The sequence below is a fragment of the Trichoderma gamsii genome, assembly GCF_001481775.2.
Source record: "Trichoderma gamsii strain T6085 chromosome Unknown Scaffold_19.2, whole genome shotgun sequence".
Classification (NCBI taxonomy): domain Eukaryota; kingdom Fungi; phylum Ascomycota; class Sordariomycetes; order Hypocreales; family Hypocreaceae; genus Trichoderma; species Trichoderma gamsii.
Genome location: NW_020171356.1, coordinates 332,597 through 355,803, shown reverse-complemented (window position 1 = coordinate 355,803; position 23,207 = coordinate 332,597). Strand labels below are relative to the sequence as shown.

General features: G+C 48.0%; 10 protein-coding genes across 10 annotated transcripts; 5 read left to right on the top strand and 5 right to left on the bottom strand.

The window, feature by feature from the left end:
* Window positions 1-1,148: 1,148 nt before the first annotated feature.
* TGAM01_v205907 (hypothetical protein) lies at window positions 1,149-1,374 on the top strand (the record flags this gene model as incomplete). Its single annotated transcript, XM_024549748.1, has 2 exons — window positions 1,149-1,297; window positions 1,356-1,374. 2 exons carry the CDS (start codon window positions 1,149-1,151, stop codon window positions 1,372-1,374), a joined length of 168 nt encoding a protein of 55 aa, XP_024405507.1.
* Window positions 1,375-1,711: 337 nt separating this feature from the next.
* TGAM01_v205906 (hypothetical protein) lies at window positions 1,712-3,181 on the top strand (the record flags this gene model as incomplete). Its single annotated transcript, XM_018803000.1, has 1 exon — window positions 1,712-3,181. The coding sequence occupies one exon, from the start codon at window positions 1,712-1,714 to the stop codon at window positions 3,179-3,181; it is 1,470 nt and encodes a 489-aa protein (XP_018663766.1).
* Window positions 3,182-3,441: 260 nt separating this feature from the next.
* Window positions 3,442-5,253, bottom strand: TGAM01_v205905 (hypothetical protein; the record flags this gene model as incomplete). Its single annotated transcript, XM_018803001.1, has 1 exon — window positions 3,442-5,253. One exon carries the CDS (start codon window positions 5,251-5,253, stop codon window positions 3,442-3,444), a length of 1,812 nt encoding a protein of 603 aa, XP_018663767.1.
* Window positions 5,254-5,929: 676 nt separating this feature from the next.
* Window positions 5,930-8,042, bottom strand: TGAM01_v205904 (hypothetical protein; the record flags this gene model as incomplete). Its single annotated transcript, XM_018803002.2, has 2 exons — window positions 5,930-7,428; window positions 7,607-8,042. The coding sequence occupies 2 exons, from the start codon at window positions 8,040-8,042 to the stop codon at window positions 5,930-5,932; spliced, it is 1,935 nt and encodes a 644-aa protein (XP_018663768.2).
* A 1,283-nt stretch (window positions 8,043-9,325) lies between these two features.
* Window positions 9,326-10,945, bottom strand: TGAM01_v205902 (hypothetical protein; the record flags this gene model as incomplete). The annotated part of the gene is made up of 3 exons (XM_018803003.1): window positions 9,326-10,359; window positions 10,441-10,602; window positions 10,675-10,945. 3 exons carry the CDS (start codon window positions 10,943-10,945, stop codon window positions 9,326-9,328), a joined length of 1,467 nt encoding a protein of 488 aa, XP_018663769.1.
* A 328-nt stretch (window positions 10,946-11,273) lies between these two features.
* Window positions 11,274-11,615, top strand: TGAM01_v205903 (hypothetical protein; the record flags this gene model as incomplete). Its single annotated transcript, XM_018803004.1, has 1 exon — window positions 11,274-11,615. The coding sequence occupies one exon, from the start codon at window positions 11,274-11,276 to the stop codon at window positions 11,613-11,615; it is 342 nt and encodes a 113-aa protein (XP_018663770.1).
* A 4,870-nt stretch (window positions 11,616-16,485) lies between these two features.
* TGAM01_v205901 (hypothetical protein) lies at window positions 16,486-17,411 on the bottom strand (the record flags this gene model as incomplete). Its single annotated transcript, XM_018803005.1, has 5 exons — window positions 16,486-16,593; window positions 16,646-16,711; window positions 16,776-17,060; window positions 17,124-17,142; window positions 17,191-17,411. 5 exons carry the CDS (start codon window positions 17,409-17,411, stop codon window positions 16,486-16,488), a joined length of 699 nt encoding a protein of 232 aa, XP_018663771.1.
* An 883-nt stretch (window positions 17,412-18,294) lies between these two features.
* On the top strand, window positions 18,295-19,037 carry TGAM01_v205900 (short chain dehydrogenase; the record flags this gene model as incomplete). Its single annotated transcript, XM_018803006.1, has 2 exons — window positions 18,295-18,588; window positions 18,648-19,037. 2 exons carry the CDS (start codon window positions 18,295-18,297, stop codon window positions 19,035-19,037), a joined length of 684 nt encoding a protein of 227 aa, XP_018663772.1.
* Window positions 19,038-20,273: 1,236 nt separating this feature from the next.
* On the top strand, window positions 20,274-20,684 carry TGAM01_v205899 (hypothetical protein; the record flags this gene model as incomplete). The annotated part of the gene is made up of 2 exons (XM_018803007.1): window positions 20,274-20,406; window positions 20,500-20,684. The coding sequence occupies 2 exons, from the start codon at window positions 20,274-20,276 to the stop codon at window positions 20,682-20,684; spliced, it is 318 nt and encodes a 105-aa protein (XP_018663773.1).
* Window positions 20,685-21,544: 860 nt separating this feature from the next.
* On the bottom strand, window positions 21,545-23,207 carry TGAM01_v205898 (hypothetical protein; the record flags this gene model as incomplete). Its single annotated transcript, XM_018803008.1, has 5 exons — window positions 21,545-21,684; window positions 21,743-22,240; window positions 22,287-22,494; window positions 22,615-22,939; window positions 23,011-23,207. The coding sequence occupies 5 exons, from the start codon at window positions 23,205-23,207 to the stop codon at window positions 21,545-21,547; spliced, it is 1,368 nt and encodes a 455-aa protein (XP_018663774.1).

The window sequence follows — 23,207 nt, the reverse complement described above, 5'->3', positions numbered from 1 at the left end:
TGGTGATAATGTGAAGCCTTTACTAGAATGGCCGCGTAGAGAAACGCTAGCTAATTCTCTCGTATTCTTAGTGAGCCTGCTGAAAGCGACCTCGGCTGAAAGCGACCTCGGAATTCTTTTCGTGAAGTGAACAGGGATTCATAGTATGAACTTACTCAAAAATTATTCTTCAGGAATTAAAGTCTTTTAGTCCATAAGAGACGGCCCAGATGTTTTATTGAAAATACTATCATTTCCACGAATTTTGGTTCAATGGAGGAGTGCGTAATATATACATGTACCCACATACAGTTACAACAACCCTTAGCTGCCCTCATGTCTTATTCTCACAGTTATTATTAACAGTGTAATTTCCGTTATTATTTATCATTATGTAACTAATAACGGCTAGAAAACCGGCATCAGTTTGGGGCAGCCATGAGAACTCCAATATTTCAGGCACAGAGACAGCCCACAGGTCGAATGCTGCCTGACGGATTGGAGCAGTCACAGAAGCCAACTCAGAACAAGACATTTTCCCCACTCTCCTGGGCTATATGTCTGCAGAAGAGCATACTTCATTTGAAATTGTGGGATAACTTGCGCAAATTAACAGAGCCTTGCGACGTATTGGAAGCCTGATCCACTCTACTGTCGTGGTTTGCCCAGTCATGGCAGTCCCATCACCCATAACTCACCGAAAACGACGATGATTGGGTCACGAGTGTCTCCACGGATATCATTAGATTTCAGCTTCTATGGTCAAGAATAAAAACAGCGAGCCCATGGAGCTAAGACTGTCCACTTCCTCCTGCTATATTCGTCCATGTGCAGGGTCGTATTGTGCCCGTGTCGGCTGCAAATATGCGCGAGTATCCGGCGAGTCTCAACAAAAAGCCCAGTTCCATGTGTCTTGCATCGATTGGGCTGCTGCCACTCTTGCTGGGATGCAACGCCGTATACTGGACTCAATTGATCAGCTACTTCAAAGTACATCACTTATAAATGCTAACTTGACATTCCTTAAAACAGTAAGCGCTGCAAGCCACATAAGAGGGGCAATCGATTGTCCAAGTAATGGTGCGTTTGGAAATTTTGGTGATTGAGTTTTTCTATATTCATAACCCATTGGTGTGTAATAAGCTCTCAATTTCGAGCTGCCCTGCTGTATGGAGTCTATAGACGAATTACATAAAACCATGAGTGTCTGTTCGGGCCTGCCCTATATCCCTGGTCGATGTTGTCAAGGGATGAAGATAATGCTGTGCAGTGAGCTTGTACTCAAAGTCTTTTGTCACAGTTATTCATGCATTAAAAGGTAAGTGAATGCCGCAATGATTAGCCTTAGTAACAACGAATCTGACCGTTTTTGGTAGCGGTATATTGAGTTCGTAGGCGTAGAAGTCATATCAAGAAGAACCAATGTAAGCGATCCTACTGACAACTCTATCGTGAGATGTCAAGTATATACCTAGACACTGTTCAGCCTAATCACAGAGAAGTCTATTCAATTTATGTAGAGTGAGCGATCAGTCCGCGTAACCTTTGTACTAGTCTTTAATAATTGGCCAATTCCTATGATATAATCATTGATCACGAGAGCTGCGCCCGGCAAGGCTGTGGCATAGGCGAGAGAAAATAAAATGTCACCTCCATCACCCGGCCACTTCTAGCCCTGGCGTAAAACACCACTTTATTCAAAATCACCTCGGTATCTAACGCTCGTTAAGCTATGCCACGATCATATCAAAAGTCCAGTGAAGAGTTCGCTGACCAGTGGATCAGACCAAATGATATCTTCTCAGTGCTCCTCATTCTCGGTGGCGATGTGATACAACTCGCATGCGCTGCCATGGCGGGCGGCACAAGCATACCGCCTAATCCAGTTACCTTTTCCTTTGGCTGGGTGGCCTATGCGGTTTCTGCCCTTCTCTCGGCCATTGGGGAGAACAGGCTCATCACCTGCCAGCCAGAGGTGCCGTTGCTAGTTATCAACCTTGACTCGGGGTATCGTCGATCCAACAGATCATGGCTACTCGGCCGGTTGGTTAAAACGTACGAATACTGGATGCCTGACGAGGTACGGGACAAGGTGAATCCTTCGGCGCAGAAAAGGAGAGGAGATACTGAGCAGAATCACGACCCCACGCCACCTGTATTGACATCAGCTGGACATCTCTCTGCTCTCTGTATCGCAGTGTATGAATGGCGGGAAGATCTCGAGGCTGCAGCCCCAAGACGCGATTTGGCATGGTGGAGTGGCTACTTCGTCTCGTTAATTCAGCTTGTTGTCGCTGTTATACCTCTTAGTCTCTTCGGCGATTGGGCAATTCTGCTCGCTACAGTTGCTGGGACTATATTATCTTATTCATCGGCATCGTTGCCACAATGGCGGGAAGAGAAGTGGAAGGCTCGCAAGTCCAACAAAGCCAAACCTGTGGCACTTACAGAAGGCAATGGAGCGCTACATGTCATCATTATCAATGGCATCGAGAATATGCCTGACAATAGTCTCGAGACTAAACTTAACGGTGATATCGTGAATAAGCCTATCGATGGCGTCAAAGATATGCTCGATTTGGAAGACCTTGCTGCCGGCCGCGCATCCGTAATGCCCTCAACACGCTACCTTACCCTTGCGTTGTCAATACTGTGGCTAGTTCTACTAGTCACTTGTACTGGCATCCAGTCTCATACATGGTATCTCCTTGCTGTCGGTGGAATTGGTATACTGCACAATATCATTGTAGCGGCTGTACCCCGTCAACCTGAGGCCATGGGAATACCAATCAGGTTGAAAGAGACCAAGTCCAGCGGTAAAGAGATATATGCCGAGTTCAAAGTTATGTGGTCGCTGATGGAACTGGAGTCGAAACATAAGGGCTGGGGCAAAGCACTTCGAGACGAATTCTTTCCAGGTCAGCTACGGGAAGATGAGAAGACATGGTGGGATTGCGATGCGGAAAGGGGAAAAGATACGAGGAAAACAATACTTGATAAGTTGAGAGCGGATTATAAAAGTGGGAAAAAAGGTGGAAGCGAACAACAAGGAACAGGCGGGGGAAAAGATAGAGGACGAAGAGAAGACGAAGGAAAAGAGAGGAAAAGCGGAGAGGCGAGGGGCCTTGCACAGGCCTCCCAAGTTCACCCGAGTTGTCTGAACGAAATACCTCTCGTTGCAACAGGACAAGCTGCGTTATGATCAACCCCAACAAAAATTGACTAATTAGTAACATAATGCAGAGTATACAGTGAAGGTCTACTCTGTTGAATGTTGTGTTTTGAGCTATCCCCTGATGAACGAGGTCAACATAGATAAACGCGCATTATGTTGTCAGCTTCTTCAGAAGATTGAATGCATGAATAAAATCCACTGGACATTACCAACAACAACAAAAATAATGAATGCAATTACTAAAATTTCTATTTTAATTTTTAATTTTTATTCATCTAATTGACTACCTATTCATCTGCCAGCTCTTGATGACGCATCAATGGCTCTGGGCCACCAACCTTAAACGTATAATCTGGCCAGTCGAGAATTCTCGATCTCCATTTATGCTCCTTATCAGCAACGAAACAATATGACACAACATAAAATTTTCCAGCAGATTGCTCCTTGACAATCATCAACTTGATGCCCGAGATGGAAAATTGGAAATCCTCTATCTGGTCCCCTTTTTCCAGATGAATTTCTCGGAATTCCCATAGAGGGATCGCCATAATGGCTGGATCTTGTGCCAATGCATCATAGTCTTCTTGGAATTTCCATAACGTTCCTTCCATGTCTCCGATCAACGGCCAGTCAAAGACATGTGCATATTCAGCTTCACGTATTGCCTCCGCCGACGCAAAGCTAACCCGATACGCCTTACGTACGAACATCAGGTACCCGTCGGTGCTCATTCTTCCGTGCAATCTCTGCCATTTCCATTCTTCTTCACTATTCCAACTCGTATCGGCGCAGATCCAGTCGTTCAACGACCTTCCAGCACGCCAATGGCCCAAGACTGAGTAGTTCACTCCGCCAGAAACGTCGGTTCTTGCAAACTGCGGAAATGTAGATAGCTGTGGGCAGAGCGGGAATTTGGAAGGCATCCCAAGCCAGTCTGCGCTTCCACTCTTTTCGAGTATCATGGCCATCAGTGCAATTGTAGCGCCCATACGATCGTTTTCATTAAAGTCTTTAGGATTCAGCTCAACACCCATTAGTCGCATAATACTGAAGACCATATCCACGGGACGAGATGAAGTACGCATAAGTGCGCATTGCCAGATGAGAGAATAGCATCGCCTTGTTTTGTATGGATCAGTGGATTCGCTAGAATTCTGGAAGTTTAGTCGTACTTTTCTAAGGGCGTATAGATCTGCATGATCTTTCCCGAAGACTCTAATATCGAAAGCAGTTTCTCTCGCGATATCAATATTCTCATATTCCAAGGATGACGAATCATCAATCGAACGTGTAATGAAAACCATTGGCTTACCAAGACATCCGGAAATGATGTCCTTGAGTCTTGCAAGAGCACCGCCGGTACCCTCGACCTCTCTCACCCAGCAGGAGGTTATGCCCAAAAGTTTACCTGTATTCATGGTCCACGCGAAAAGGACCATTGGATACTTGGGTACTAAACATTCTTGTAATGTCCATGCTCGATTTGCCCAGCTAGTCTCTTCGTCAAGTCGCGTAAGCCGCCAAAGTCCCCCGGGGAGAACCAAACACTGCGTACAGCACTTGTATATGTGATACATTTGTGATATTTGTAGATTGTTGTCAGATTTCTTCGTTTGGATAATGCAAAGCTGGTCTAGCCAGATGTACTCGGCCCTCGAAATCATCCGTTGAGTATAAGGCCGCCCATCATCATCTCCCAACGATGCAAAGCAGGCAGCACGTAACACATTGACTGAAATGGGTTCGGCATCTTCTGCTCCACGAACAGTAAGATACCCGAACTTGTTTTCAAATGAGTCGTTTTCAGAACTGGCAAGATTACCCCTCCAAACGTAGGATATTGCAGTATATTTGAATGTCGGCCAACTAATAAAGCGGCTATACTCTTCCAGAGGTGATTCAGAGAATTCCCATATTCTTAGAATATTGCTTGTTGTTAGAGCCACGCAGTCGATGAAGCGGACACATCCATCGGTAGCCAGTGGGCTGATATCCACCATTTGAGTCTTGTTGTGAAATTCGGAAAGAGGCAATTCAAATATCATGTAGGCGCCGAGGCTTTTGGCTGTTGCCTGAGGCTTGAGAAGTGTATCCGCCATTGGTAATGAGAATTTTACGCTGCGCTGTGTTAAAGTTTCTTTCCAATGAAGCTTAAGACAAGAGCACTTAAATGTAGATTGCAGCTGAGAACTGCTTGCTTAAGAGGAGAACATAAGTAGTGAAAAATAAATTTAACATGTAATATCAGATAAATAGTTGTAACAGAATGGAGATGATACATGTACTCTGTGCTAGACCGCCTTCTATTAGGCAACCTTTGCTGTTGGGCTCAAGGCATGAGAGCCCAACGGCCACAACTGGACGTCGATGCATACGTCGTCAGCGCACAGGGTCTAGGCACTACTGTATCTCGGGTGTCGAGCTTTGCCTGATAAAAATTTACCTATATACTCAATAATGTGTTTAGTTCACTATTGTTGTTGCTTTAAAGGATAATCGTGTATGCTAGAATCTTCCTGTAGGAGGCCCTATTGACTACTTTTATATGGAATGTAAATATATATAGGTACAAAAGTAAGTAGACACATATAGGTAATAATACTTAGACAAGTTCAGTACCATGCATTAAAGTATCAACCCCTGGAGCAGGCCCACCAATTGTTATAGGATGAAAGATCCTGTTGGCAGTATGAGATCATGTAATGACTACATGTATTTGACAGCAAGCTTAATAGAACCATTCGACTTACGATGGTTGAAGACACTTGACCCTATCTATACTATTGTGATAACCTGTCGCTTCACAGCCAACCACGCCGCAATATCAATATCGCTTCTTGGCTTTCCCGTAGGAATCTGAAAAGCGCCCACGCGGCAAAATACACCATTGTCACTAAAACTTCGAACAACCAGCAACCCTTCAATCATTTGTGCCGTCTGGCTTGTTGATCGCAGCGGAACCGCCCATACCTTCGCCGCCGGGTCCAGCGCCTCTTCGCAATCCGCCTCACAGATTCCCAAGTACTCGCCTCGACCTCTATCCTGATACTTCTCCTCATTCGAAGCTTCGGTGGTGGTCGGCATGAATATTTTTCCTTCGAGCGGATCCCACATCACCTCATTCACCGCAGCGCTGAGTCGAAGAAATCCTCCCGTAACTTCGCCAAATGGCAGAGCCGTATTTTTCAGAGTCACGTCACACTCGAGAATCTCACATTCTGGATCATCTTCGTTGAATGCCTGAAGAGAATATCCTGGAACAACTGGCCCGTCTATTGCTGCCCACGACCACGACGGGGCACGAAATTTCTCGGGTCGTGGATATCGCGGCGGCGAAGTCTTCATCCATAAGAGTTCTTCGAGCAATCTGTGGCTCCACAGACCAGCTAGATATTTGCTGTTCTTCCATGCCTGCTGAAATGTCTCTGAAATCCCATAAAATGCAATGAGCTTGTCTCTCGGGTGCGTTAAATCTCTCTTGGTATACTCCGCAACTATCGAATCCCAGGCGCCGGTAAGCTGAATAACATCTGCTGTTGTAACTGGCGTTGGTTGAACAGGCCGCGCCAAGCTCTCCGGTAATCTGTCACTGAAACTGAACAGCGCACGATTGGAATGCCCAACGTTTACCAGCTGGGTGCGACATTCATACCGCACGGTATTAGATGCAAACACCAGCACGCGAGGAGAAAGGAGTCGTTCTTCGTAACACCATGCCCGAGTATCAACGGCCTCCGGTGGATTATGAGTAGCACCACGAATCCACATACTACCAAGGCTGCTATCAGGACACAGAAATGGCAAACGGATAGCCGGAGGAGGCGCTGGTCGATCCTGCAGGAAGCCGTCGCTGACCTTGCACGAGCTCGCCGCAATGATTGTCGCCACTGCATTCTGGAATGTCTTGCGGATTTGTGGTATTTCTCGATTTTTATCTTCCTTGGAGTCCTGAATGATACAGAGGCTATCAACCCAAAGGTATCGGAATCCAAGGAGCTGCGTTGCCTGAATTGCGTCTCTGATGGTCTGCGGTATTTGATCAAGATCAATCCCCTCTTTGTACATTTCAATGTTACTGGTCTGTGTTCGATACGGTTGGTTCTCTCCCCATACATAGCTTAGAGCAACATAGACCCCAAGAGCATTTGCAGTAGCATACACCTTCGGCTTTGCTGTATCGGCACAGTCAATGACTCGAGTTGGAAGGGCGGTATCTGAAGCCCGCAAGCTTGGGCAAAGCGGATGGCGAGCGCCCACGCACTCTGTAATTGAGCCTGGAAGCGTGCACAAAGGTTGCCGGTGAAGAGACTTGCCACATCATTTCTCTTGCGGTGATATATCTAGCTGCAGCATCATCTTCACGAGAGGGTGAGCTGTTAACCAAGCCGTAGTGCAAAGAGAACAATAAAATGAAGTAAAGTCAACCTAGTAGCCAAAAGTTACAAGACATACCGATAGTAGTGTGAATTTCGTAAAACTGGACATACGAGTCCTCAATCTCCACAACAAGGGTGTTGCGATCGGTCAGGCTTGCCGGCAAACTCCCCTCGCCTGAAGGCTTGAACCGCACTTTGACTTTAAATACCTGCTGAGGGCTTGGGGACGCATTCCCAGTAACGAAAGAATGATACTCGGGAATCTCCGCGATGAGGAGCCTGCACCAGGCGCAGCCGGCGCTGGATGACTGCGTCAGTTGACTCCAGGCCGTACTATACGTGAACCCGCCATGAAGCCTCTCGGTTGAGCCATTTGATTCCCACGCCTGCTGGAACCCTTTGAAGTCGAATAGTGTTTTCCAGCACTTGTCGCAAACAAGTGACTGGATGACAGTCTGGTCACCGAGCTCCATATGCTCTTGGTAATTCGTTGAATTGCCAGAGGCGGCCATACAGCTTAGTGTACGTGTCATGTATCCGAGAAATCATTTACATAAAGGTAAGTAGGATTTGTCGGCAATAGTGTTCAACTGTTATGTATAGATGTATGTACCTATGTAGGTATTTGTAAGCCTTGTTGCAATCATACAGCAACGAGGGGTAGAGAGTTCTCTGGCACCAGAAGATAACTGGGTACATGTACAAAGCTGCAACTACCTAGCTGCGCAATACAATTTATTGTAACGTATTTTTCAAATACTTGCTATGTAAATGAACTTGCTATAGCATACTTTAATCAGATAATATCAATATATAATATATTTGTGACAAAGTAAAAATAGCATATACTCTACCGAATCAGAAACTTACGTTCTCATTATCATAGGCCCAAAAGCAAGCCTTTTGAAACACTCATCCAGTTTTACTAGTACTTTCAAAAAAAGAAAAAAAAAGTAGGTCACAAATTCGAAGAAACTCAGCATTGAGTGTCAACATAATCACACAATGTTATAATACTACAAGGTTCCAATTGCCCATCACACATCTTCACTTATAACCCACACCTCATCAAGGGAAAAGAAAACGATTAAAAAATCACATATCCCCCTAGTCCTTCCGTGTTTTGTTTCCCAGATCTGCTATTGTACATCAAAATAAACAATTCCACCGTGTTTGTTTGTTTGCTTGTTTGTTTCCCCTTGCCTTTGTTTCCCTCTCCCCCTGTCCACCAAATGTGTATATATATCTACGCACAGGTGCCCAGCGTATTCAAAATCAAGAACCAAATATGTCGCCCAGAGTACAGTTGTGTCAACATGATCATACAGATCAAAAGAGTCCATGTTGGGAGCTCTGTCGGTCGGATCCTCCATTATAGTCCGTTCACCTGGCTTCAGGTCTCTGCATCATCTTCCAAATGTCACAAGCCCATTATATAGAAGCATCAGGTCACCCCTTTGGCTCCTATGAGCTTGCCGGTGCAGCAGCAGTCGGCCTCGCCAGGCGAGTAGTAATGGTAGAACGCAAAACTTACGCTCATGCATCAATGACCTAAACATAAACCAGCTGCCCTTAACAGAAGCTTGCAGTCAGGACATAGGCCGCAGAGTATGACTAGACAAATCCTCTCTATCCATGCTCGCTTTCGCCGCGGCCAGATTTCTCCCTTTTTCCCTACCAACTCCATAATGCGCCCCAAAAATATATATCGCCGTATCATCCAGGTTCCAAAAGCAAGACCCCGTTGGCGAATAGTAAAACAAGTATGAGTAGTAAGTCAAGAGTTGTCTCCTCTTTAGATGATGCCTCCCGGCGGGTCATATGGCGTAGCTCCTCTAGCCGGATCCATGCCCATGCCACCATCCGTCTGGGCGCTGTTAATCTTGCGCAGCATAAACATGGGCTTCTTGCCCTCCTTATCCAGCTGCTTAAACAGGATCAGGGGCTTCTCATCCATGCCGAGACAACGCTCCTGGTCTCCGTAGACGATGTAAAGGGCATACTGGTCCCAGGGCGCATTGATTTGATACTTCTTCAGCGCGGCCGGTAGCACCTTGTGGCACGGATCGTCCATTTCCACTCTAAACGACTTGAAGATTTCGACGGAGCTATTTGAGCCTGGCGTCTCGGGGACGGGCGTTTCGCGACGTCGAATCGACCCGGAAGTGAGCTTGTTATCTCGTGAATTGTAGTTGAGATCGGAATCGACAAATGTCGTCCTTACGGAAGGTGTGGTGGTAGAGTTGTAAGTTCGAGATCCCAAGGTGGTTCCGCTCAGGTGATTCTGCGGCGATGTGGGTGATGGTACGGCTGGCCAGGGATAGTTTGAGGCCGAAGCGTAATTTGTGGCAGAGGCGGATTGGCTGCCGCCATTCATGGCCGCCAGGTGCGACGATGACATGACTGCCCTCTCGGCCGCGCTGGATGGATCCAGCGTCTGCTCCGACATCATTCGCTGGTCGTGCGTGGCTTGTGTCGGAGAGTTGTTCTTCGGCGTCGCTCCAATCAAGATTCGTCGTTGGGAATACTGTCGCTTGATGCCTTTGTCGCCGGGCTGGGCTCCGGGCGGTGTCGGTGCGGGCGGAGAGAGGGTGGATTCGTATGCGTATCCTTGGCCGGGGGCGCTGACGTTTGGCAGTGGGTGCTGGGCATCTTTGACGAGCCGCAATGCCGGCAGCATATCTTCTCTGAGGCGCTTGAAGTCTTCGTTCATGCGCCGCAGGTCTTGCTCTAGGAGGCTCATCCGCTCGTCTCGCAGCCGCAGCTGGTCCACCAGACGTTTGATATCTTTGAGTGTTGCAGTAGAATATTGAGCTTCGGCATCGGCGGCTACAAATCATGAGAGAGAAAAAGGTCAGCTGGTTAACCAGCCCTGGTTTGTGCAGAAACTTGGAGATCTTGGGGACTTACAGAGTGGCAGATATTGGTCGCTCTCAATTGGGATATCCTGAGCCTTTTTGACGTCGTAGACGCTCTTGAGGATTGTTAGACGGTGACCAACACTAGCGATGCCCATGCTCTTGAGATCGTCGTGTAGCAGAGCAACCAGGGCCTCGCCAACAATGTCGTTTTCTGTAAAAGACGCGCCCCGCAATCAGCTAAATGGCTCCCAGCCCCGTCGTCCTGCCATGGTCAAAAACATACCTAGAAACGTGTCGGCATACTGCGGCAGTCCGATGGCGCTGATAAAGTCGGCGCACTCCTCCGCCGTCCACTCGGTGACGATGGTCTCGGGCAGACGGTCCATGCTGCTGCGATGGCCGTATGTCGTGGGCGTATGCTCTGCAGACGTCGACAGCTCAGAGCCTATAGGCGATGTCTCGGAGTCGCCCACGGGCGAGTGGTCGCCCAGGTGCTCATACTCGTCGTCAGCGTCCGACTCGGCGTAGCCCGTGCCTCCTTCAAAGCTCATCATCTCGGGCAGACGCGGCGGCAGCAGGAGGTCCGTGGCCAGCGCCTCTTGGTCGCTCGTGTGTTCGTTCCTTCGTGCAGGCGCAGTGTCCTCCCCTATTTAGATTCTCTTTTTCGCTCTCTCTCTGTGTCTCCTCCCTTGGACCGCTTTTTGGCCCTCCGCCGACACGGTATTCGACAGCGAAAGCGATCTTGTTCGAGATGGACGGTTGTTTTCGCGGCGTCAACCTTTGCTTCAGGGAATGCGGGCTGTGTAGGAGGAATTGAGGCACCACGAGGAGAGCAGGGCGTGCGGAGGCGAGCAGAAGCGCCAGCGGGCGGCTAACTGGGCGATGGGTGCGGACAGGGTCAGCGGTTGGACAAGGAAGAAGGAAGCAGCAGCAGCAGCAGCAGCAGAAGAAGAAGAAGAATCTTTTGCTGGATATGACGATACACGCAGCACGCAAGAGAAGAGAAGCGTTTCCGGGTCAGTGTCGATCGTCGCTTGCAAGCTGCGAGGAGGGGCAGCAAGGCAAGGACCGAGACGAAACCTGGGAGCCTTCGCGTTGGACTTTGGCAACAAGCCCGAGTGTCAAATCTCGGCCAATAAATGCCAGCCGACAGGCACAGGTGCGGGCGCCGGCACAGGCACAGGCAGAGCAGCCACAGGTCCCGGTACCAGTGCGGCTACCTGAAAACAGCAGCAGGCCACGTACCGCTACCCGGCAGGCAAGCCACTGGACCACGAAAAAGGGCCCTGGGGGCTGCTGCTAGCCGCCTGCAAGTCCACTATAAACTCCAGCCCAGCAGCTTGTAGCTGCCCATAACGCCGCCGCGGCCTGGGTATCTGCAAACGCCGTTTTCTATTCCAAGCAGCCGTTTTTGCCTGGGCCAGGGCAGCGCGCGCCGCTAGCCGCAAAGAGGCCTAGTCCCCCACATGGAAAACCTCCTGTTTTCTGTGGCTGAGCAGAAGGGGAACGAACTTGAAGAAAAAGGGTACATCATATCTGCGTGTAAGGATGATGGCGATGGCAGGCCAGTTCTGCCAGTCTGCGGCAGCGATACGCGGATAGAGGCAACGGCTGGGCGAGCTGAGGGTAGCAATGCTAAGGGACGGGACCTGCTTCACCCGCGGCTCTACTGGGGGCTGGATATGGTATCTAGTAGCTAGGCATTGATATCTGCAAGATCGAGGCTCAATTGATAGAAGCTCGAGTGATGAGTTGCCCTGTCATGTTGATGTTCTCCATGTACAAATTATTTGGTATGCAGTCGACCATCATCTACCGCCTGGACAAAACAGTGGCCTGACTCGATTACTCGCAATACCACCTTGGCCGCCAGCTTCCGCAATGACAGCTTCTCACCACCATCTCCATACAGCCTCGCATTCCCTCCCTTGCCTCAGTCCATCTCCCCATCTACACCAATCAGCAGGCAAAAATCACGATTGATAGCAATTCAAGGAAAGCAACCAAATTAACATTCAACTTTTCCCTTGCACGTGCTGTATGCAAGGGAGAACGAAGCCATCTTCACCCCCTTGCAGCGCCCTCTCCTCCCATCTTCTAGACGTGTTTTACATATTGGTGAAAATAACCTCGTATTAAAACATTGCTACTACTAGTAGCAGGTAGCAGCATCTCACTCCGTGCCTTGACTCTTTTCTAAACACCGAACGACTTTAAACATCCATAGCTCAGTGCTCAATTCCGAGCCGCCCCCAGAAGATCAAAAACCAGAAACACAATCCCATACCTCAAACATGTCTCATCTCAAACCCCCAACCACCCCCTCATCATGAAACACCAAAAGCTCGTATATACTGCTGCTACTGCCAAGAAAAACTAAAACATCCCAAAAAAGAACTTGTCGCCCCATCATTATTGCGTTTCAAATTGCATACCACTCGTTCTTTTACTTCTTTATTTTCGTCTTTATTTTCGTCCTGGGGTCAGCTCGCTAACACAAAGTACAGCTAGTATTGATAGCGCTACAGAAATGGCATTGGCACAATTTCTCAATACCATAGCATACTAAGCCCATCAAAGATTAACTAAGAAAACCACGAACAGGGGTTCATGGCCTCGCTAACCCAAATCCATCCCGCAATTCTCCATCCCATTTATCATCTCCCATGGACCTGATAAGAAACGAAATGGAACGTAGCTTTAAGGCATTATAAATCACAAAATAACAAATACGTTTTTTCTTTGCCCAAGGTAAGGGAAGCGATATTAAAATGGAAAAAAGGCTAGCCAAGTTCATTTCTTCCTTGGTAGGACCAGCAAGAAAGCGCAACAGGTGTAGCTGCAACCTTGCGCCTCAATTGCTGCAAGGCCAAAGGTAGGCATCAGCCTTATCTTGATAACTTCATTCAAGCCATTTGTTTCTCGGGAAAGCGTACGAAAGATGGCTGAGCACTTATAAATCTATGCCGCAGCATGCCCTATCCACTGGTGTTGTCCAGTCCTGTTTTTGTCTCGACATGCTCTCTACTCAGCTTCTTCTTTTTCATAAATGAGCTTACTGTAAACCCGACGCCTAAGAGACAAGCATCCAAGACCCCAGACATTTCTCAAGCTCTGGGCGAACACACCTTGAATCAGTAAACGCTGGACCGGATGGGAAATCCCCCGACGAGTGCAATGTTCACCGCAGCTTCGTCCCCGGTAAAGGCATTACTAAAAATACATGGCAGGCCGATAGCTGCAATCTGACCTTGACGCGCTCGCATCCCGTTCTAGAAGATTACTTGACCACCAACAACCGCCAGGGCCGTGGTAATACTCCTGACTAACGTGATGGTCGCAGTCGCTTTTGCAGTTTGGCTCTGAGGGCAACTCGCCTGCAGCGAGATCAAGGGAAGGGCAAAGAGCATCCCCAAGCCAGTTGCGGCCAGTACTTGAACGCCACAAAGCTGCGCAATACAAGCACTTGCATCTAAATGAGTGAAAAGACCCAGCCCTGCAACTAAAAGTCCCTGGCCAACCCAGAAAAGCTCGACGTAACGTCCCGTTTTATCAATGGATAAGCCGGTGCAAAATCCAGAGAGATATGTTGTAAGTGCAAAGTAGTTGGTGATGCCACTTTGGCTGACTCAAAGAAAAATGGCAAATAGTACTCGATGGAAAGAGCGCAAATGCATGAGAGAAGGTGATGAAGAGAACAGCAAGGTTCGACTTGCTGGTGAAAGTCTGAGCGGTTTGACGGTATATCGAGCCAGCCTCTTCTCACAAGAGACAAAGACAGCGCTCATCATTCCGCCAAATACAATGAGACAGGTGACTGTATGTGAGTCCCAAGCGAACTCGGCTCCGCCAATCTATAACCCCAGAAGCAGTCATGAGCAGGAAACCGAGCATTGTGATGCTGCCTGCCCAATCGACGGTCATGAGGGTTTCTCTGAGACCAGTCCGTGGGTTGTAGATGTCAAAAGCGACAGCTCAGAGACGGTAGGATGATCCAGAATATCCCAACGCCAGGGCGCATGATGAACAAGAACACCTCCAGTCACTTCCCATACGACCTCGAGGAGCCCAATGTACAGTGACCTGTGGCGCATGCTGAAGAGGCCTGAATGATGGAAAGGAGCTGTTTCAGTCTACCAGCTGAGACTCCTACAAAGTGTGACCTACGATCAGCATAATAATGCTGGCGGAGAGCGCTCAAATGATGGAAATGACGAAGCAACCAGCAACTGCACAGAGTAAGAAGAGCTTTCGGCCCCAAATATCGGACAGCTTGGTCCAAATACCTCTGCTGACTGCGCTGCGCCAGCAATAAAGAACCCCCCAATACAAGCATAGCTAGACGCTGAGTGCAATTCTCTGGTGATTGTAGCAGCATTGTTGAGTAATGTCGTATTTTAGGGAAGTGATGAAGAGCGTTGACAGCAGAGCGACGATCAACATAATCTTCCTTGCCCGACTTCGCATCTTGGGGTCTTGGGGCTCGAAGCTGATGGCCTACCCTAGAAGCGGGCAAAACGACAAACTCTTCACCAACACCGTTGGCTGGGAGCAAGAGTTGTTAAATTTGTCATGGTGTTTTGTGAAACAAGAGAGTTGCAGAATAACTTGGGCGGCAGACCTTGGCAGACCTTGGGGGAAAAGTCTTTCAACTCTTTCAAGGATCCTTTCCACCCACCGTTTTTCCTTCAAAGAAAAGGAAAGAATTAAATATCTGAGGGGTTAATCCACGATGCAAGTGTTAAAGAAGGGGCGGATTAGAATGCAGTTGTTTTATCTTGGCGTTACAGCATAGACCGCAATGATATAGCAGTAATATGAGAGTTGTGAGTTATGCTTGCAAATTATTTTCGTAACCTCAACTTACTCTATCTGATCTCTGTCTTCTAACATGGTCAGTTTCAGCCATTTCTCATCACTAGCCTTCATGTCCTCGGCAGCTAGATTTCGATTATATCCGTATGTCTCGCACATCAAGCAACAGCCAGACAAATCAAGACTTTCAGAAGACTTAGTTGCTGTGGTGTATCTTTGATTAAAGAAAGGTGGCAGATGCTGAACTTGCCTAATCCTGCGAATCACAGGGGACAAGGTCTCGCGACTAGGCTTTGTTAGACAACATCCAGATTCGCGAGAACGCCAAGGAGAGATGGCAGATATTTTGGCCCGCATCATCATCAAATCCGATAATTGTGACAGCATACCCTTTTAGTCGGGTTTGAGATTCTCCTACGACGGGCAGTGCACCCGTGAAGAAGCTCTGTAGGCTAAGAAGACAAAGGTCAGCCATGACAGAATGCGGTCCGACTTTGATGTTTCAAAGCTTCTACTTGACCGACATTCTGCTTAAAGTGCGATGAAAGTATGCCTTTGCCAAAAATGCAGGGGCAACGGTGCGGTACGCACTACAGCTGATGAGAAGAATATCCATATAGGCGGCTTCCTCCCGGGTACGTGTATACTTGATGTAATAAAGAACAATGATTAACAATCACAATTGAGTAAGTCTGCTGAAGTTGTAGAACACACGCAACTTTAGCTTATATCAACCGTACGTGGACTTTACAACATGGTTCATAACCTGGAACCTGGAGTCTCAGGGAGTCTGGATTGAATGATAAAGATCAGCCTATACTCTACAATCTCATTCAGAAGCTGGCTTGGGCCAATTCCAATTTTGAACCACTTTGCCGACAGAGAACGTCAAGCAAGAACTTAGTTCAGCTAAGCTGGGCGTAGTACACCAGCTAGGCCTAGCACGTCAGAATACTTTGTCCATATCAGGATTTCGTGAGGTCGACCTTGCTATTTCTTGCAAAGTCAGCAACATAGATATCGATGAAGAAGTTTTTCAAAGCTCATCTCTACGATGCAGATTCTGCCAACATGAAGCTATCTGCGCAGGTGTTATTACTGGAGACAGCATTACCTAGAGCAGTTATAGCCCTAGAGTAGACAAAAATGGTCTTCCACCAAACTTGGAAAGCATGAGTGACTGCAACGGGCCGAAGTGTCCCGATACTGTATGGCTTACTTTAAGATTCAGAGTCTCGGCATAGGTTGACTCAAACTCATTGATGAATGTGGTCCACGTTCATTGCTTCCAGAAGGCCTCCGTCATGCCAAGAGTGTTGTAGAGCTCCCGGATCTGTTCAGGTGACTTCCGATCATAGCTGTACTCTGCTTTATCGTGATACCATTCCTACGCCTATTAGATGTGTGTATTTATTGCGTAGACAGGATTAGAAGATTACCTTTGCCAGTTCTAAAAGCTGCTCAAATGAGATCAAGGCTCCCTTTGAGACGCCATGCTTCCTCAACTACGAAAATCAATCTCGTTAGATGTGAGAAAAATCAAACTACATCTCCGGCACTTTGACTTACCCATGATTCGGCCCGGATTTCCGATTGGAAAAGCTGAATGGTTGAGCATGTGTAACGGACGTCGATCCAGAATTTCGAAGGGGGGACTGAGAAGTGAGCCACGTAATCTTTGCAGCCAGTGGTGACCATTTCGCCATTCCGCCATTCAATCTGCAGCTCATCGTTGCGTGAGCCTGACAACACTCGTAGAATGATTGATGACTTGGCATTCTCGCGAAGGAGCATTGATACCAGGCCAAACCCACACCAGGGGCAATTCGCCCACCAACTCCGGTCGCCACATTGCTGTGGTTTTTAAAAGGTTAGCCGTGTCATTTCGGGGAAACGATCGAGATCTTTGCTGCTCACAAGATGATATGCTGTAGGACTTGAACAATTTTAGCATCCACACCTTAACTGAGGGCGTATGTCTTACAGATGGGAAAAAGGATGTATCATGGCAATCGGTGTAGGTGAAGGTACTCCTTCTTTATAAAGCACCAAATGATGCAGATCTTCCAGCTGCTTCAGGGATTTCCAGACAGTCTCAGGAGCCAGATCCATACTCTTGGTCAGCTCTTCCAGCGTTGGGGGGCGGCCATTGTCAAGATAGAACCGCATGATTCGAAAGCGGGTGGTGCGTGTCTCGGTATCCATGGCAGGGGATTGCTGGGACTTTCGTGCCTTGAAGATTGCAAACGACTGCAACAGACCTGCCAAGTACAAGTATGCAAAGGGTTTTTGGAATAAAGTGTGATTCTCCGCACATGTGCACAACAGCTTATAAATACAAGTAGTCTTGTGCTAGCTGGGTCTGCGGGACATCAACACAAGTCCCACCAAGAAGCATCGAGGGCTATGAGCTCATATCCAGTGGGTACATGTATTGAAGACGGCTTTGTGCAGGCGATATGTCGAGCCACGCCCTTTCAGCGCTGTCTCTCTAACCACAATTGGGCAACTGTACTTTGGCAACATGAACTGCAACAGCTTTGACGGAGGCTAGGCCGGGCGCTAGGCTTTTTGCCGCCGCCAACGGGTTTGTCGCTGAGCTGCGGACAATCCCGATGTGCTTTGGAGACCAGGAGACCACAGCGTATCATACATGTATTCCGTGCTCTAGCGATACGACGATGGCGATGCGTCAACAGCCACCGCAATAATTACGCCGCCTGCTGAGTGCCAACTCTCAACAGGGCTAACCTGCCTACCCGTACCGAGCCAAAAGCCAATCCGGACGATACCATGTCTTGTCAAGCTCAGTAATCCATATAATTAAGATCCGAGATGGCGTCTCGAGTTTGACAAATGCCACCCAAATCCAGAGGCCACAAAGATTGAATTGCTTGATAAGCATGCTGACTGTGAATAAGCTCGTTTCTTTTAGATATGTTGATTGTGCTCCGCGATGTAAAGGCATATATATATATATATATATATATATATATACATACATGTACCTGCCAGTATCTAGACAGCATTCAGACATGTGTGTCACAACAATTTTCGCACAACAAACAGCCCAAGTGACTCGTAAAGCATGGGGAGACTGCAAGGAAAGGTCGCTCTGGTAACCGGTGGCGGCGCCGGGATCGACCTGGCCTCGGCACAAGCTTTCGCAAGAGAGGGCGCAAGAGTAGCAATCTGCGGCCGCAATCTGGAGACGCTCAAAGCTGCTGCCAACCTGATTTTAGGGGGCGCAGTCACTATCCAGACCGACGTGAGCCGCCTCGAGGATCTCGACCGGGTCTTTGCTCAAATCCAGGTCCAATTCGGTGGCTTGGACATTCTGTTCTGCAATGCCGGATGGAGCCAGTTCAAGCCGTTTCTCAGCGTCACAGAGGAATCATTCGACGATCACATCGGTGCCAACTTCAAGTCCACCTTTTTCAGCATCCAGAAAGCCGTCCCGCTCTTACGGCCCGGGGCTTCAGTTTTGATCAATGGCTCCGTCGTGGCCGGCAAAGGGTGGCCAAACACCAACATCACAGCGGCCATCAAAGCAGCGATACGAAGCCTGGCTGTACGCTGAGCGCGGAGCTGCTGGATCGCGGGATTCGCGTCAACACCATCAGCCCCAGTCCCATTGACACCGAGTTCTTTGGGCGGCATGCCGATGACGATGGCGCCGCTAAAAAGAGCCTCCACCTCAATATCAACCCAAGCAAACGACTGGGCACTGCCGAAGAGGTAGCTGAGCTGGCTCTGTTCCTGGCCTCGGACGATTCAGTCTGGGTTGTTGGGGCGGATTATGGCATTGATGGCGGCGCAGGTAACCTTTAGAGATGATTGGCACAGAAGCGGTTGGAGTTTTACAAGAATGTTTTTGATCTGAGGAAGCTAAATTGTACAGAAGCACAATAACCTACAATAATCCATAATATCTACACCGGTGTTCGCATGTGTCGGCATGTCTGTATATCAATGTTCTCATGTAAAATCGCGAGCATGAAATGGTTATAGCCTTCATTCCAAACCAAGCATATTTTTGCTGGTACTAAAAATCAGTAGGTCACATTGAGATGACAATGTATCCCACCTACCAATCTTGCTAGCCTATGAAGTCTTGGAGACTTAGACAAAGTACAAGACTCTATGGCCGTTTAATAAACAGACAAAAAAGGTACATTGGATTTCTTGAGACTTTTACATAAACAACTTGCAAAGGGGCTAATCCTAGGAGAATCAGCCAGAGGGAAGCACTTCAATAGCACAATCGGTGGCAAGGCAATGTATCATCAAGGTTGTGAAGACCAGAATTTAGGCCGATGTACAGCCTCTCTCTCTCTCTCTCTTTTCTTTTCTTTTCTTTTGCCTTTCAAGTGAAAAAAAACCTTCGTTTGTCGTCGATATTTGAAACATTTGTGAAGAGTAGCTTATAAGAATTAATCAGGCTGTAGAAGGAAAAGGTAACAAAACGTCCTTGCGCATCTTAGATCAGTATATATAGATAGATAGTTATACACTGAAATCAAGAGTCCTCGTATAAGGGGCACCATCTTTTTTTCGTCATTCAGAAGCGCCATTTGTTCTTGATATTCAAGGTTCACATTTGTGAAAACATGTACCCAAAGGTCCTAGTCGTCTTCGCCAATGTTGGTGAGATCGGGTCCTTAAAGAAGCCAACAGAATGGTTCTTGGAGAGTAACCTCGCATATGACTTTTATCCACCACCGGGAACAGTTCAAGTTGCGAAAATGGCTAATAAATCTCATGATCTTGGCCTGACACCTTGGTGGCAGTTTGTCCATAAACGGAAATTGAGTCAGTCGGAATTAGGCAGGTAGTACACCACAAGAACTCAACGCTTGCGTTGCATGCAGGCTGAGATAATGCTTACAATGGATCCAGCTGGGAGCGTACAATTGGAATATATAAAGGTAAGGCTGTTCGCCCCTAAAGCGTTGACAAGCTCAACCATCGCCATTGTCTTATAGTTTGGACGACAAGATCCTCAGAACTGTCAACTTTTGGCTATCGATTACCGATTTCACTGCAGTCTAAACGCAACTAGTCAAGATGCGTGCCCGTGTAGCTATCCTGCTCGCAGGGATCGCCAGCGCAGCCGATATCCAACTCTCTCTGAACTTCGCAGACAAGACACAGTCAGCACCATTCTTTGTGCCTGATCAGCCAGACAAAGTGAAGATTGGTATGCATTCCTGAATTGGCTGTGGGACGAAACTCGAGACATAAGCTTCCTTGCTACATAGGTGTATGTTTTCCCGACTAACACTACGGACAGATTCTTCAAAGGCGGTAGAGGGCGTGGTGATCACCCCACCGTTTGATCATGCGTTTGCGAGAGTGCGCTGCGAGTTCTTCGACCCGTCAGGAGAGTCTCTCCAGAACGTGGAAGTAGGAGAACCGGCAGAGGACCCTATTGACCCCGTAGCAGTCCTTGGCTTTGCTCAATGCAATACTCTGTGAGACCATGGACGGCCGTTGAAGCATGCCTGTCTCATTTAGGAAATACTATTTTTTTCATGCTTGCTGGACACTTGATTTGACAATATGGGCAACTTCAGCCCAAAACACGTGTGATTTGCTAAGTAGTTGTATTTTCTAGTCCTTGTATGGTTTGAATGGTGGATCAAGGCAAGATCCCTCGCTAAAAGTCATTCCGTTGACTCTTTGTTAAGAGCAGCAAGGACTTTATGATACGCCTCCTTGTAGTCCAAAGGACTCAAGACCGATCTGGTGGGACGCCTGATTCACGAAACCCAACCCGACTTCATAACAAAACGTGAATCTGGACGGGCCGAATGAGTTGCGGGGTTTGAATAGTTCCGGAGGGTAACAGAGATGATGGATTGAGATATTACAAATCACACGCAACACCACAGCCACAGCTGAGATGGTTTGGAGCTAAACACTTGCATTAGGATTGTCACAAGTTCTCACTCTCTCCTCATCTACAGGCCCCACTTGCTGAGAGTAGCTATTACCAGTAGTATATACTTGTTTGAAAAGCCCGTGATCATACATCGCCAGTCGAGACAGCTCGAAGAGTCCAAAGAAATACAATCAAAAGGGAAAGAGGGGGAAAGGGAGAACTGTGAGGAGCGCGACCATATCAGGCTCTTTGAAGCTCTCGGCGCAGTGTATGCCAGGTATACCAAGAATGGCTAGCGTTCAAGCCTCTATTTTAGTCTACAATTACCCAATAGAGTAATTATATGTACCCCAGAGACCACTTTGTGTTCTCACAGCTCCATACCCCTGATACAATCTGTCGCTTCCGTATTTACCATTAAGAAGAGCCATAAAAGCTTCTCCAACCCGATGGACTACATATCCATGGCTTTGGCATACTCAATGGTCGGATACATGCTCCTTGATCGAATCTTGGGCCAAGGTACTGGAAGCAATTCTAATGCCAAGAATCCTAACAGACTCGCCGCCCAGTGGACTCCTAGTTTTTGATACACTAAAGGAGTGCTTAATTTAGCCTTTTATATTAGCTTATTGACAAGGGGCAGACTGACCTTGAAGAGTAAAACGTGGAAAGACACCAGCGAAACCGTATCGTGCAAGACTATTAGCTCTTGCAACACTAGCTACGATGTTTCCTTGATATGTGTCTGAGAAGTATTGCACAGTCGAGATGAAGATGCCAAGGTTGCCCCAGGCAAATGGAACAATAGCAGCAGCCGGGCTTAGCCAGTGAACATCCGGTCGAGCTGACCACGCGAACCAGAAGAGGCCGACAGGAAGTCCAACGCTGCCAAAGAGTGCTGGATATAGCCGATACTCGGGAAGTATTCTGTTTGAGGCATATCGTGGCGCCTGCTTGCGATAGAGAAAAAAGTCGCACAACACAATGGTAAGCAATCCCAGCAGGCAGCCAATGACTATTGTGAGAAATAGAAGGCCGGCGTCGTCAATGGAGAAGCCATAAACAGTAGCAAAGGTGTACGGCACACCGGCAAAGAAGCTGAACAGAGTGCCAAACTCAACAGCAACATACAGACATATGAATGTAACTATAGGCTCGAATAACAGCATGCGCAGAGGCCGAATGACAGCTACCACAACGAAAATCCGCAGACGGGCCAGAACTAGGGTCCTCTAAGGGATTCCTTGCCCCCTTTTCTTGGCGAGCCGTGCCTTGATGGCTGGGTGGAACGTCTCTTGGGTGAGGGGTTTCCAAAGGAGGCTCCAAATGGCGAAGAAGAGCAGGCTCCATTGTGTCCACCGCCAGTTCTTTCCTGTAGTAGCAAACGCCCCAATGACCGGACTAGACAGCAGTGATTAGCCTGTTTGTCCGTGGATGTAGAGACTTGGAGCTTGATAGATACCCGAGACCGGGCCCCAAGAAGGGCATAATAATGCAAAGGGCGAACACGAAGCCTCAAACCCTGGGCTCAAAGGTTTCTGCAAGAGAGCCTGGTGCAACTGCTAGCACGGGTGCCCAGCAGAAACCTACAAGAAACCGCAGCACACACAAGGCACTGAATTGGTTGGCAAGCCCTGCTCCCAGGGTGAATAGCGCTCCGAGAATCAGTGCACCTGCATAGACCGGAAGACGCCCGACGATCTCTGAAAGGGGTCCCCCAACGATGGGGCCGAAACCGAGGGCAATTGTGTACAGCGTGACTGGTAAGATTGCCTCAGTGCTGCTGATGCTGAACTTGTCCATCAGTTCAGTCCGGGAGGGGCTGATGATTGATGTGGTAATGGACCTGGAGCAAGCTTGAGTCAGAAACACAAGTGGTAACTTCTTCAGCTTTTGCATTATTCTGAAGGGACTTACGCGGTAAGAGCTTGCGATGAAATCATGACAACCATGACTACTTTCTTCCAAGTAGGCCAGTTCCACGGGTTTTCGGGATCGTGCTCCCACTGAGGAAATGAACATGATTCAAGTTCGACATCAGTGGTAGACTCCTCAGCCTGACCTCCTGACACTTGCAGTTGAGAGCGTTCCTTGCTAGATTGATAAATGGTCAT